The 13,616-nt window shown below is 45.8% G+C and overlaps 1 protein-coding gene across 1 annotated transcript in view; it reads left to right on the plus strand.

Moving 5' to 3' along the window:
* The window catches only part of LOC113406510 (epidermal growth factor receptor substrate 15-like), a 103,198-nt gene extending 94,274 nt beyond the window's left edge, over window positions 1-8,924 (plus strand). The window contains exons 24-25 of the mRNA XM_026651755.2: window positions 1,934-2,112; window positions 8,551-8,924. Coding sequence (XP_026507540.1) covers window positions 1,934-2,112; window positions 8,551-8,697 — 326 coding nt within the window. The 3' untranslated portion in view covers window positions 8,698-8,924. The remainder of the gene's footprint in view (window positions 1-1,933; window positions 2,113-8,550) is intronic.
* Window positions 8,925-13,616: the final 4,692 nt, after the last annotated feature.

Below are 13,616 nucleotides of genomic sequence, written 5' to 3' on the forward strand. Positions count from 1 at the left end.
CCCCCCGTAGTGTAGGTGCGGCCTGAGTCTGTGAAGCCACTGTACTCTGGTATTTCCAACTGCTTTGATTATGTCAACAGTTATCTCATCTTCATCAGCTGTTTTATTATTGTCTAATTCAGTCCTCCTTCTGCCTCCTCTGTAGAGATCAATACCTTTTGAGGCTTCCCCATAATTGTCAGCAGTGCTTGCACTTGCAACTCTCTCTTCTCATATTTGGAAATATTTTTTCTATATCTCTACCATCTCATTAGGGTTAGTCACCATGCAGTTTCCATCCTTCACATACAAAGATTTCTTCATATCTTGTGTTTCCTTGTTCCTTTTTTTGGCCACTGCAAAAAACAATTTCCTCCCGTCTTCCTTCAGCTTTATGTATAATTCCTCTTCAGCCTCCATTCTTGCCTTAGCAACTGCCTTTTTAGACTTTTTTTTTTTGCTTGTATCTACTTTAATTACAAAAAATAAATAAAAAGGAGCAACAGCATTTGGGGTTGGCTCAAAAGCAAGAAGTGCTTAAAGAAGGCTTTCAGTACATCCTTGTTAAAATTCTCTACTGAACTGTGGAGGGAGTGCTAGGGTAATTTCCTTGCATCTAATGAAATTCACTTCTTCTCTGGATACAGATAAATCATACCTATCAGAGAGATACTGGGACTCATGATGCTTTAGAAAAAGATTTTTTTTTTCTTTTTGCCTTTGAAATGAGACTGTTGTATACTCCAAGTTCTTGAAGTATTTATTTCTCTTTGGCACAAATAAATTTACGCAGATGTCATTTGCAGCTGATTTTTCCTGTGTTAATTTAAGAAAACTCAAGGGATTTGCATTTTTATATAGTGATGTGGGCACCAAAATATTTTTTGGGGAAGTAGCTAGGTACATAACATAAGACAATGTAAACCATAACATATTCCCCAATGAATTTATATAAAACAAGTCAAATAGTTACTATAAGGAAATCCCCTAAGGATTATGGAAGTATGTGAGACTGACTTGCAGCAATGATTCCCAATACATTGAATATGAACAAACGTATAGATTTAAACCAATCTAAAATGGTACTAGTAGACAGGTCAATAGTAAATTCTAAATGGAATAACTAAGTTGGCCCTTGCTTGTCAAAAATCAGCTGCAGGACAGGAGAATGCTCCAGCTTAAGTGCATCGCAGCTGAAAGATTAAAGGTGTTAGAATCACATTGCTACCTCTATTAACTGATTACATATACAGAAAAGGAAATTTAAAGATGGGATGGATGTTCTTGGAAGAGCTGGGTCAGTGTATTCAAAAGTATTGAGAGCTGGCTGAGTAAGCTGAGAAAAGAACAAGATAGGTGAGCGACAGATCTGATTCTGATATGTTTGCTGCCATTTAGACAAGAATCAAGAAGACAGGGTTAGCACTTAACATCTGAATGCTTGTTACCCTCCTTCATATTGTTTGTGAAAATCTGAGAAGTTGCAGATGGCAGCGAAGTCAAAAGAACGTCAGAACTCTGCAGAGCACTGTAAAAGGTCTTTTGCCTTGATGTACAAGTAGCTAATTTTATCCATAAAATAATAAAAGGAATCTCACTACAGTTCCATGGTGAGTGGCAGGGGGGACGACACCAAAACTATGCTGGCTATATGGGGGCTGGGAGAATCGTTTTAACCTTTGTTTTAGGGGTTCTTTCCCAGGGTGGTGGTATATAATTAATACATGGACAATACACTTAAATCTTGAACCCACTTTTAGGATATTCCATATCTGATTATGAACTAAATGTAGACCCAGATCTTTGGCTATTGTAAACTGGCAGAGCTGATTTGCATGATTATAGGATGTGATCCAAGTAGTTCTTGTTTTCTTGTTTTGTTTGTTTTTGCTTAGTGTACACTTTCTGCTATTTTTGTGGTCACTTGAGTTGACTTAGATTATCTTTGATCCAGGGAAAAGACCTATCAACAAACTGGATTCTTCAGATTCCTTTAAACTGAATGATCCATTTCAGCCTTTCCCAGGCTGTGACGTTCCCAAACAACAAGAAGATGATCTATTTTGTGACCCATTTGCTCCCAGCAATATTGGTAAAGAGACGGACACCAGCAATTTTGCAAACTTCAGTGCTGTAAGTAGGTTCTTTTATATTTTTGTTTCTTGAGGTGAGGAGACATTTAATAAAACTTACTGGAATGATTCAATCACAGTAAAATCTTCAGATTTATTTTAAAATTACTAAAACGTGTCCTCAAAACTGTGTAATCCCTTTTCTTAAGGGCTATAATTAACTTTTAAAAGGCTCAAAATATTTTTCAAGCTGTTACCTACATAAGAAGCTTGTAATTAAGGCTGGTATAATCCATTCATTAAGATAAAAATGAAACAATGCAGACTATTGTTGGTATTGTCAGGTCATATTGATTGCATAACTGTGTTAAGGTTTTCTCTGAAGGTTTCCTGGCTTTTACAAAGCAGTCATCAGATAATTTATGTATATTGCCTCGGTGTTCTCGTTGACATCTGTTTAAATATTCACAAGTTCGAATTATATGGCATAGACTAGACCCGCATTGGGCAGCCCCAGTTCCCCCCGGGCTCTAGAGCTCCGACTCAGGTCCAGCGGAGCGTCGACTCAGACCTCTCCGGCTGAAGTCCGCATGCCTTCGACACTGGAGGCCCTGCAGGCGGCCAAAGACATTATGACTTTGCAGGTGCCTGGGGCACCGCCAGCACCCGACCCCGCTCTAGAGGCAAGCCACCACTGGGCTCTCGACAGCTGACGCCGACCCAACGCAGATCCCGGCCAGGGGACTGCTCTCGGGCCCGCTCATCGCTCAGTGTCCTGTCTGGATGCAGCCTCCACTCTCGTCGCCCTCCAGGTTGTCTGGTCGGGTGCTGTCGGAGCGGAGTTCCAGGCACCGCTCCACGCCAAGTACAGGGTATCGGCGGGACCGACACCGTAGACGCTCCCACTCTTGGCGGAGCTACCGGAGCCGTTCCCGGCACGGACGCCATCGCTGGTCACGCTCCAGCTCTCGCGCGTCGAGGCACTGTGCCCATGACTCCCGATGGGGATCGCCAGCTCCGCGTCGTCGCGGATCCAGGCGTCGAAGTGTCTCGAGGAGTAGCAGCTCGAGGCGGCACCGTTCCTCAACGTCGGAGTCCCGGTCCCGTGGCGGGCGTCATTCTCGGTACCACTGCGCGTACCGCTCGCACGGCACCGATAGGTCGTTGGCAACCCCGACCTCAACCCACACGCAGCGCCCTATGATCCAGCAGGGCCAACCCGACCACCTGGTGCCACCGGTGCCGCACCAGAGACAATGGCAAGGGTCCCTGTGGCAAAGCCAGGGGTGCCAATGGACCCGCTGGCCCCCCGTGCACGCCCAGCAAGGCCCTCAGTCGATAGCGGAAGCATCGGAGGCTCCTTCAACCAGACCTCTGAGGGATAGATCGGCTGGGTCACGGCTCCTCGACACCGCATGAGGAGTCCGATCAAGGGGTAGATCCCGTGGCAACGGCTGACGTGCAGAGCCCAGTACCAGCCCTTGCCCCACACCGGATGACAAGATCGCAGCCCCACCCCCCTCCGTACCGCAGGAGGATTTCAGGGCTCATCAGGAGCTGCTAAAGCGAGTAGCATCCAATCTCCATCTCCAAGCTGAGGAGATGGAGGGACCTCGCTGTTTAATGTGCTCTCATCCTCGGCACCGGGCAGAGTGGCCCTCCCGGTCCATGAGGGGGTGGCCAACATCTCCAGTGCTCTCTGGCAAACACCAGCCTCCCTTGCCCCGATATCGAGAAAGGCAGAGCGCAAATACTTCGTGCCCACAAAAGGGCACGAATACCTCTATACCCACCCGGCCCCCAACTTCCTAGTGGTAGAGTCCGTGAACCACAGGGAAAGACAAGGTCAACCAGGACCCGCACCCAAAAATAAAGACTCTAAAAGATTGGACTCGTTTAGCAGGAAGCTTTATTCGTCTGCCAGCTTCCAGCTCCGGGTGGCCAACCACCAGGCCCTCCTCAGTTGATATGAGTTTAACTTGTGGGGGTCGCTGCCAAAATTCGAGCCCTCCCTTCCGGAGCGTGAAAGAGAGGATTTTAAGGTGCTGGTGGAAGAGGGCGCCGCCGCCACAAAGGCCGCTCTGCGGGCGGCATCGGATGCAGCCGACACAGCTGCTCGGTCCATGGCCTCGGCCGTGTCCATGCGCAGGGCGTCGTGGCTACTGCTGTCTGGGCTCTCCGTGGAGGCGCAGTCTGTGATGCAGGATCTTCCCTTTGATGGCAAGGACCTGTTCGCGGAACAAACAGACGTGAGGTCCATGGCGTGAAGGACTCACGTACCACCCTTCAGACCCTCGGGCTCTATGTCCCGCCTAAGGAGAAGCCTAAGGTGCAAACCTCCGTCCCTGCGCCCCAGCCGAGATACGAGCCCGCCTACAAGAGGTACAAAACTCAAAAGAGGTGACCTCAGAGGCAGTCTCGCTATGCCCCGCAGCCTGGCCCTCCAGGGGCAAGCAGCAGGGCAAGAGGCGGTTTTGACTGGTTGCAGGAGGGTACCCGGGGGACCCCCGAGAGGACCCTCGTACCAATAAAGTTTGCTTTCAGCAACCGCTTGTCTGTGTTCCTTACCGAATGGTCCCGGATAACATCGGACCAATGGGTCCTCAACACTATTTCCCGGGGTTATACGCTACAATTTGTCTCGCCCCCGTCCTCTCTCCTCCCTCCCCCAGACGGCAGGGGGACCCGTCACATTTACCCAGGCTACAGCAGGAAGTGGGTCGGCTCCTCAGCTTGGCAGCCGTGGAGAAGGTTCCGTGGGAATTCCGGGGAAAAGGGTTTTACTCCTGTTATTTCCTGATCCCCAAGGCGAAAGGGGGGCTCAGACCCATCCTGGATCTGCGAGGCCTCAATCGGTTCATGGCAAAATGCCGGTTCTGCATGGTCTCTCTGGCATGTATCATACTCTCTCTGGACCCTGGCAACTGGTATGCGGCCCTGGACCTTTAGGGCGCATACTTCCATATCCATATATTCGAGGGGCACAGACGCTTCCTCCGCTTTCTAGTGGGGCAGGACCACTACCAATTTATGGTCCTCCCCTTTCGCCTGTCCACCACGCCCAGGGTATTCACGAAGTGTATGGCGGTGGTGGCAGCCTTCCTCAGACGCCGAGGCATAGAGATATTCCCCTACTTCGACGACTGGTTGCTCAAAGGCACCTCGCGGTCCCAGGTACAGAACCACATGGACCTGCTCTTAGCCACGTGTGCCAACTTAGGCCTTCTAGTAAACGAGGCCAAGTCGACACTGGTCCTGGTGCAACGCATAGAATTCATAGGCGTTCTCCTGGATGCCTCCAAGGCCACAGCCTCCCTTCCCCTGGACAGGTTCCAGACCCTGAAGGGTCTTATAGTCTCGGTCACGGAGTTTCCCCCATCACCACAGCCAGGGCATGCCTGCGGCTCCTGGGCCACATGGCGGCGTGCACTTATGTGGTCCGCCACGCCAGGCTTTGGATGAGGCCCCTCCAACTCTGGTTGGCCTCAGAGTTCTCCCAGGCTCGGGACAAACTGGACAAGGTCCTCACAGTACTGGCACGGGTGATCGCCACGCTACAATGGTGGTCCTGCCCGGCCAATATGCTTCAGGGAATTCCCTTCCGGGACCCGACCCTGTCACTAGACCTGGTGTCCGACGCATCGGACCTGGGCTTGGGGGCCCACGTAAGGAACTCTCAGATCCAAGGGATCTGGTCAGCCGTGGAGCTGTCCCTTCACATAAACGTCAGGGAACTCAGGGCGATACGCTTAGCCTGTGTGGCGTTCAGCTCACAGCTGCACGGCAAGGTGGTCAGAGTACTCACGGACAACACCGCCACGATGTTTTACATCAACAGCCAAGGCGGGACGAGGTCCTCGGCGCTCTGCCTGGAAGCCCTCAGCCTCTGGGAGTTCTGTATAGCCCACGACATCTCCCTAAAGGCTTTCCACCTGCCAGGCGTCAACAATATGCAGGCCGATCGCTTGAGCAGGAGTTTCTCCTCCCAACACGAGTGGTCGCTCCACTCGGAGGTCACTCACCAGCTCTTCCAAGCGTGGGGCACTCCCCAAGTAAACCTGTTTGCGACCCAACAGAACCGCTGCTGCCACAGGTTCTGTTCCAGAGGGAGGGTGGGGAGGAACGTGATCCCAGACGCCTTCCTCCTGTCATGGTCGGGTCAACTCCTTTACGCCTTTCCCCCATTTCCCCTCATTGCCAAGGTCCTGAAGAAAGTGAAAACGGACAAGGCACGCGTCCTCCTGATCACCCCAGCTTGGTCCCGGCAGCATTGGTACGGGACCCTCCTAGGCTTACTCGTGGCCCCTCTGCGGCCATTGCCGCTCTGCCCGGACCTACTCTCCCAGAACCAGGGCCGCCGCCTCCACCCCAATCTGGCCACCCTCCATTTGACAGCGTGGCTGATTAATGGCTAAATGTGGAGGAGAGAAGGTGTTCAGAAGGGGTCAGGCGTGTCCTCCTCGAAAGTAGGAAGCCATCCACGCGCCAAGCCTACCTGGCGAAATGATCCAGGTTCTCCAGGTGGACGGGTGAGCGGGGTGCTTCCCCAATGTCTGCCCCGCTCCAACTTATCCTTGAGTACCTTCTTCACCTTAGGACTCAAAGCCTGGCCCCCTCGTCTGTCAGGGTGCACCTGGCGGCGATTTCAGCGTTCCATCCGCCGGTCCAGGGCTGTTCGGTTTTCTCCCATGCCATGACTGGTCGTTTCCTCAAAGGGCTGGACCGGTCCTTTCCTTATGCTAGAGCCCCTGTCCCTCAATGGGATCTAAATTTGGTGCTATCCCGCCTCATGGAGCCCCCGTTTGAACCCCTGGCCACATGCTCATGGTCTCATCTTTCCTGGAAGGTAGCCTTCCTCGTGGCCATCACGTCAGCCCAGTGGGTCTCGGAGCTCAGGGCCCTGACCTGCGACCCCTCTTACACAGTCTTTCACAAAGACAAGGTTCAGCTCCGCCCACACCCTGCATTCCTCCCTAAGGTGGTCTCCGCTTTTCACATGGGCCAGGACATCTTCCTACCTAACCTCTGTCCTAAGCCGCATGCCTGTAACGAGGAACACCGCCTCCATACGCTCGATGTGCGCAGAGCTCTGGCCTTTTACCTGGATCGGACTAAGCCGTTCCGCAGGCCTTCACAACTCTCTGTTGCTTTGGCCGAGCGCATGAGGGGCCAACCGATCTCCACCCAGAGGCTTTCCCGGTGGATTACATCGTGCATCCACACTTGCTACAACCTAGCAGGGGTTCCCGCACCACCTGTCGTAAGGGCTCACTCGACAAGGGCTCAGGCCTCGTCGGCTGCCTTTGTGGCCCATGTCCCTATCCAGGCCATCTGTAGAGCCACTACCTGGTCCTCAGTACACATGTTCACGTCGCACTATGCGATCGTCTCCCACACCAGGGATGACGCTGTTTTCGGTAGGGCTGTGCTTCAGCCAGGGAATCTATGAACTCCTACCCACCTCTATCACACGTAGCTTGTAATCACCTACTGTGGAATACACATGAGCAAGCACTCGAAGAAGAAAGGACAGTTACCTGTTCCGTAACTGGCGTTCTTCGAGATGTGTTGCTCATGTCTATTCCACATCCTGCCCTCCTTCCCCTTTGTCGGAGTTGGTCCGGCAAGAAGGAACTGAGGGTGGGGGGAGCACGCGGCTCCCCTTATAATGCACTATAGTGGTGCCACTCCAGGGGTTGCAGCAGTGCTCCCCCTGTGGGTAGTGCTGAGGGAAAAACTTCCGGCACCGGTGCATGTGGCGAGCACGCACACCTACTGTGGAATAGACATGAGCAACACATCTCGAAGAACGCCAGTTACGGAACAGGTAACTGTCCTTTAGCAGCTGCAGAAGCATTTGGCTAGTACTGTACTCCTCTGCAAAAGCATATTTTGATGACACTATCTGTACAGTTTATTCTGCAGTCACTGCCACTGAGAAAAATATCTTTAAAAGAGCATCACGCTGTTAAATGAGGGTAAAGCTAGTTGTCCCACAGTGCCAGATGTATCCTGCAGTGTAGGAGAGACTACCAATTTGTTCACATCTGATTCTAATATATCAGATATATTGTTTATAGTGATTGCTGCAGTAGCATTGTTTTCTCTGTCCAAATTTAGGACTCAGTTTTGTTCAGTAGGGTTGCTCATGTGCTTAAAGTTAAGCATGTGCTTGAGTAATTTGCATAGGTCAGTGTGTTTAGCAAATTGCCAGATTGTACCTTTAAACTGGTGTTCCTTGGTGGTAATTGAACAGGTGGTATTTTTCATCAAACAGTTAATCTTCAGGACTGTGTTAATGCAATTCTTATTTAAACTACAAATGAAATTGTACCAGGCTACTCTTAAAACACATTTTTCAGCACAGAGGCAAATTCTAAAACTACAATAAATACATATAATATTTTGGAACAGTTCAAATGCCCTCAAATTCTGAGACTTGAATTGTGCAGTTACATTCTGATTAAGTCCAGATATGTTTATCTTTTTAAAATTGCAGTATCCTTCTGAAGAAGACATGATTGAATGGGCTAAGAGGGAAAGTGAGAGAGAAGAAAAAGAGAGACTTGCAAGATTAAAACAACAAGAGCAAGAAGACTTGGAGCTGGCTATTGCACTCAGTAAATCTGAAATATCAGAAGCATGAAGATTAAAATAACCGTGTCTTATGTCAACTGTTTTGTCCCTTTTCCTGAATACTTAACCTATTTAAAATGTTAATCAGAAGCTACCTATGAATAGGGAAGTACGAAAAGTTTTAAATTCCTGCAAGTGTGATTGAATATTCACCTTTATATTTTTGTCCCATTCTGATTTGTAAGTTTCCTAAATTTCTTCATTAAGTTTATCAGACAGCTAATAGAGTGCTGCTCCCATGTGTATTCTCCTTGAGCTTTTAGCCTGTGCTATTTTTATTCTGTAAACCCAGGACACCAAAGTGTCTTTATGTAATACAGAAAGATAAGGCAGACTTCATCTTCTTAAAGAAACTGGTCGTCATTCTGGTGATCTGTGAAGATATCTTCATGAACACTTGTAATTCTGTTAGACTGAAGTTCAGAGACAGGCAAATATTGTCTCAATCAAATTCCTTGGTGAAAGGGGCATAGTATTGAACATAAAGGTGAATGCTTGCATTTCTATATTTTGTACCCATTGGGTACAGGGCTGAGTCATTTATAAAAAGAAATGTTAACAAAAAACATTTTAGCTTCTGTACAGATTGTGTGCTGTCTCATAAAGAAGCTAGAGCCTTTTACTATATATTACTGTATAAAAGGTGTGTGGACATTTCTGCTGAATTCCATCTTTAGTTATTTATAGATTTGAATAGTCCCCACTCATTTTAGCATTTATACTCTCCCAGAAGACATGTTTCAGGAAAGTAAAGCACATTTCCTACCTGTAAATAAATCAGTTTATAATGCAGGCAATGAGACTATGGTTTAAGTATAATCTGTCAGCAACTATGATTGAGTAGAAGATGAACATGGCAATTACTCTGCCTCACTGACCCCTTCCCACCAGTTAGTTATTTGAAACCTTTTGTACTTTTTCAGAGCAGACTTTAGTAATGCTGGAACTGTAGAGTGCTTTATTTTGTAGGTATACATATGTATTTTCTTTTTAATGAAGGTTCTACTGCTGGACTTGAAATTTAATTGATAATATTCAGTGTGAAAGTGGGAAAGATTGTGTATCTTATTGAAACCTTAATTGCTTTTTTGCATGGTCATGAGGTTGGCAGACAGATCACATATTGTGGGTGGGTTTCTGTTGTAACCTAGAATAACTAAATGGATAATTCACATGAATTTACTGTTGGCCAAAATGTCTCAAATTGTGGAAGCCCCACTGCTAATTGAGCCAATATACAGCTAAACTGGCAATTTGACAAGTTTGACTTTTGAAGTAGGATAGAGAAGAGAGTAGGATGCATAAAGGCATAGTTTAACTTTATACAACAGTCTTTTTCTATACATGTAACTTATTGAATGCCAACTGATAGTTGCACCTTATTAAAAAAAACTGATTTATAATTCTTTATGGTCACTGAGTCAAAGTAGGTTGATAAAATGTTAATGAAAGTAACTTATTGCCTGTTGTGTAAATGTAATCCATTCTGCAGAATGTCAGATTCATTTAAGTCATTCCCAATGATGCTGCTTTCACTCTGTACACGTACAGCTGGACTGCAGCAGCATACAATCGATTTTCTTTCTTGCACTTTTTAATTTGGTGTATTTCTCCCGGAGATTAGAAGTGTCTCAAGACAAAAACACTTGTGTGAAGTAAGGGATGACTCATTAGCCACACTTTGGATTTGTTTAAAGAGTTCCAGTTAGCTACGGTTGTTGCTGCGAGAGCTTTTGAAGAGGGCAGTTTTCATTCTTTCAGGAAAATGGGTGACTTGACTTGGACAACTTTTTTCTTTTGCACTGGGAACGAGCATTTGAAACACCTGCTCAAAAAAGATATCTTAAAGAAACCTCATGCAAGTATTAAATATCCATAACTTATCTATACAACCTTTGTAATAAGTGTACACTAATCTTGCATATTGTATGCTTAACTGGACTACACAGATTCTTATCTTTTGTTAAAAATGTATACTCAGTGGACCAATACAATATTATGTGTATATATTATATATATTCATGCTTTCCTGTGTGGAATTTAAAGTTTTGAGTCATTTGATGTTACATTTCATGTTACTGACTCTGACTACAGTACCTTTATTTGAAGATTACCAATAAACCACTGCTGTGAGCTAAATGGCATTACTTACGAAGTTTAACTAGCTTTTTAAAACTTGGCCATATGGGGTTAGCCTCTATTTATAGACTTTTCTTTTGTTTAAAAATTCTAACAGTAGCCTGTAATTATGAAGAAATAAAGTTTAAATACATAAGTAAATTGTCTGTCTCTTCAAAGTGGTGGCAATGAACAAAAAAATCCCGTGTAGACAGAACATAAACTGTTCAGATCTATAGTGTGAAAGGAAAGTGAAAATTTTGACCAAAGGTTCAAACTTGGGCATCTAAAGTTAGCGTCCTAAATCTGTTTAGGCATCTAAATAGAAGCAACCTGGCATTTCAAAGCTGCAGGACATCTCCTATTGAGCTCCAGTGCAGGTTCAGATTGATCCGCACCTCAAAGTCCAGGCCACTTCTGTTTTTCTAAGGTGCTAACCAATCCCAGCCACCGTGGAACTCAATAGGAGTTGCAGGTATTCAGCAGCTTAGAAGCAGCCTGATTTTCAATTTAGGTGCCTAAACATGGATTTTAGGTGACCAGGCTTGAACATTCACCTGCTAAATGTTATAACCTGTATCTGAGACTCACTGAAAATGGAATATATAGACTAGCAGAATCATAATTAGACTTTTGTTTTTGACCCAGTTCTGTTATTTTTTCCTCCCAGTTTTTATTTACTATCAAATGGTTAAAGAATTTTTGAAACAACTCCACTGATAACCTTTTTTGTTGGTGGCAGAACTCTGAAAATATGATTCACTGGCATCTGGGATGTTTACTTGTAAGTCACAGAAGCCCTTGGACTAAAAAAATCTGAAAAGAGGATTTTGCTTTATCTGTTTGAATTGGTCTCATGACAGTTTCCATCACGGAAATGATTCGGAGTGCCAGACAGTGAGCCAGGCTCAGCTAACATGCCTAGGAAAGACCTTACAAAAATGAGTTGCATCAGGGCTGAACATTCCTTTCTCATTCTTAGTCTTCCAAAAACTAGAGACTAAGAGGTTTTCTACTGGCAGTAATTTGCTACAAAGATAGGTATTGCAAGTTGTATGTGGCTTTTAAGGTAAATGCAAAAATATCTTCCTTGACATAGAAAATGACAGTCTGCCTGAGTGCATCTCCTAAAGTTTTGACAAATAAACTGATGATAAATCTGGTGGCTCAATGGAGATGGCTAAGTGGAGAAAGAGGAAAAGGAAGAAGACTTGTCATCTTATGTGCATGGATCTGCAAACTGAGAATATCAAAACATACAAGGACCTTGGAGAATGTCATGTTTTTAACTTTCATTAATATGGATGAAGTATCTGGTTTTCCGTTCCTACTCTGTACTGTACTCAAAGGCAAGAAGAATCCACATTGCAGACATTCCTATCTTAAGCTCTCTCCTAGTCCAGCTCCATCTAGCTGTTGGAAGAAGCCCACAGCACACCAGTCAAGAAAGCAGCTGTCTGGAGTAAGTTGCCCATGCTTGTACTGTTCATTTAGAGATTTGCTCCAACCCTTTTGCTCCAATAGTGCTGGAGGTAGTTTTTAAAACTCCCCAACCAGAGATCAAAGTCCAAGACTATTTGCCCCCAAAGCTTAATAAATCTTAGTGAATCAGTCAGTACTGACAGCCCTAAGTGTATCAACAGACAACTAAATGTTTTGCCATCTACCTTTTATCAACTCCATAGAGGTCCACTCAGACCGGCTGTTAGTTTTCTTCCTTTTATTCCCCCATACTACTGAACTTTTACTATCCTTCCACCTGGTGAGCAAGCTTTGCCTTCAGTGCTGCTATTCAGAAACTCCTACAGACTGTCTCTTTACGATAAATAGAACACTAAGATTTACTTATCACATTCTGTGCCTCTCTCTCCATAACCAGTCGGGAAAACTAGGTTCAAAATAACTTTATTTAATGTCCACTCCCCACCCAAAATATTGCGCTCGCTCATGCACTCTCTCTCTCCCCATATATGTATAGAAATACACTAAAACCAAAGAAAGTGGCTAGTCACCTTACCTTACTTGATACCATTGAGTTTTCAATGCCAATCTCCTTCCTCCAAGGTTCCTTGATAGTGTTTACTGGATTCAAAGAAAAACACAGCATTTCTTTGACCTTGAGTCAGAAATTCTTATCCAATGCCTGGATAATCGTTGGTCACTAGCCAGTTGAGTTTCAGATGCAATGCTCCTGTTTTATAGAGAAGTTGCTTCAAAATCAAGAGAACAGTGGTAATAGTGAGCTATTAATACCTAATTTTCCAAGATTAGGTGGTATCTTATTTAACTTCGATGCATGGGATCCCAAAATCAGCATAAGGAATGCTCACAATTCAGTGACCACCACCAAATGTTGACAAGCTAAGGGGAGTGAGAAAAATAGCAGTAAGTGTGCTTTGTAAAAGAATTAACTGGTTTGCAGTGCCTTCACTTTGCAGAATTAAAAACTACTTTCATAGTTGAAACTTTTTGCACCCATGACACCTTGTGATATAGTTTTGACTGAAGGAACAGTAATCCACACTGTGTAGAGTCAAGCACAGGAGTTTATTACGCACAGCGCTGGCAGTGTGTCACTTTGCTTATTAGGCTCAGAGACACTGCAAAACAATTAGTTACAATAGATTATATATGGTGCTCATTGGGCGGAGAGAAGCGACAGAGATGGGTTTTCCCAAACCCCTGGATCGGTTCTAACAGCAAGACAAGATAAGCACAATAAGCCAGTGGTCTAAAACAGGGTTTCCCAAACTTGGGACGCCGCTTGTGTAGGGAAAGCCCCTGGCGGGCCGGGCCAGTTTGTTTACCTGC

The sequence above is a fragment of the Terrapene carolina genome, unplaced genomic scaffold (genome assembly GCF_002925995.2).
Source record: "Terrapene carolina triunguis isolate 2854851 unplaced genomic scaffold, T_m_triunguis-2.0 Scaffold102, whole genome shotgun sequence".
In the NCBI taxonomy this organism is placed as follows: Eukaryota; Metazoa; Chordata; order Testudines; family Emydidae; genus Terrapene; species Terrapene triunguis.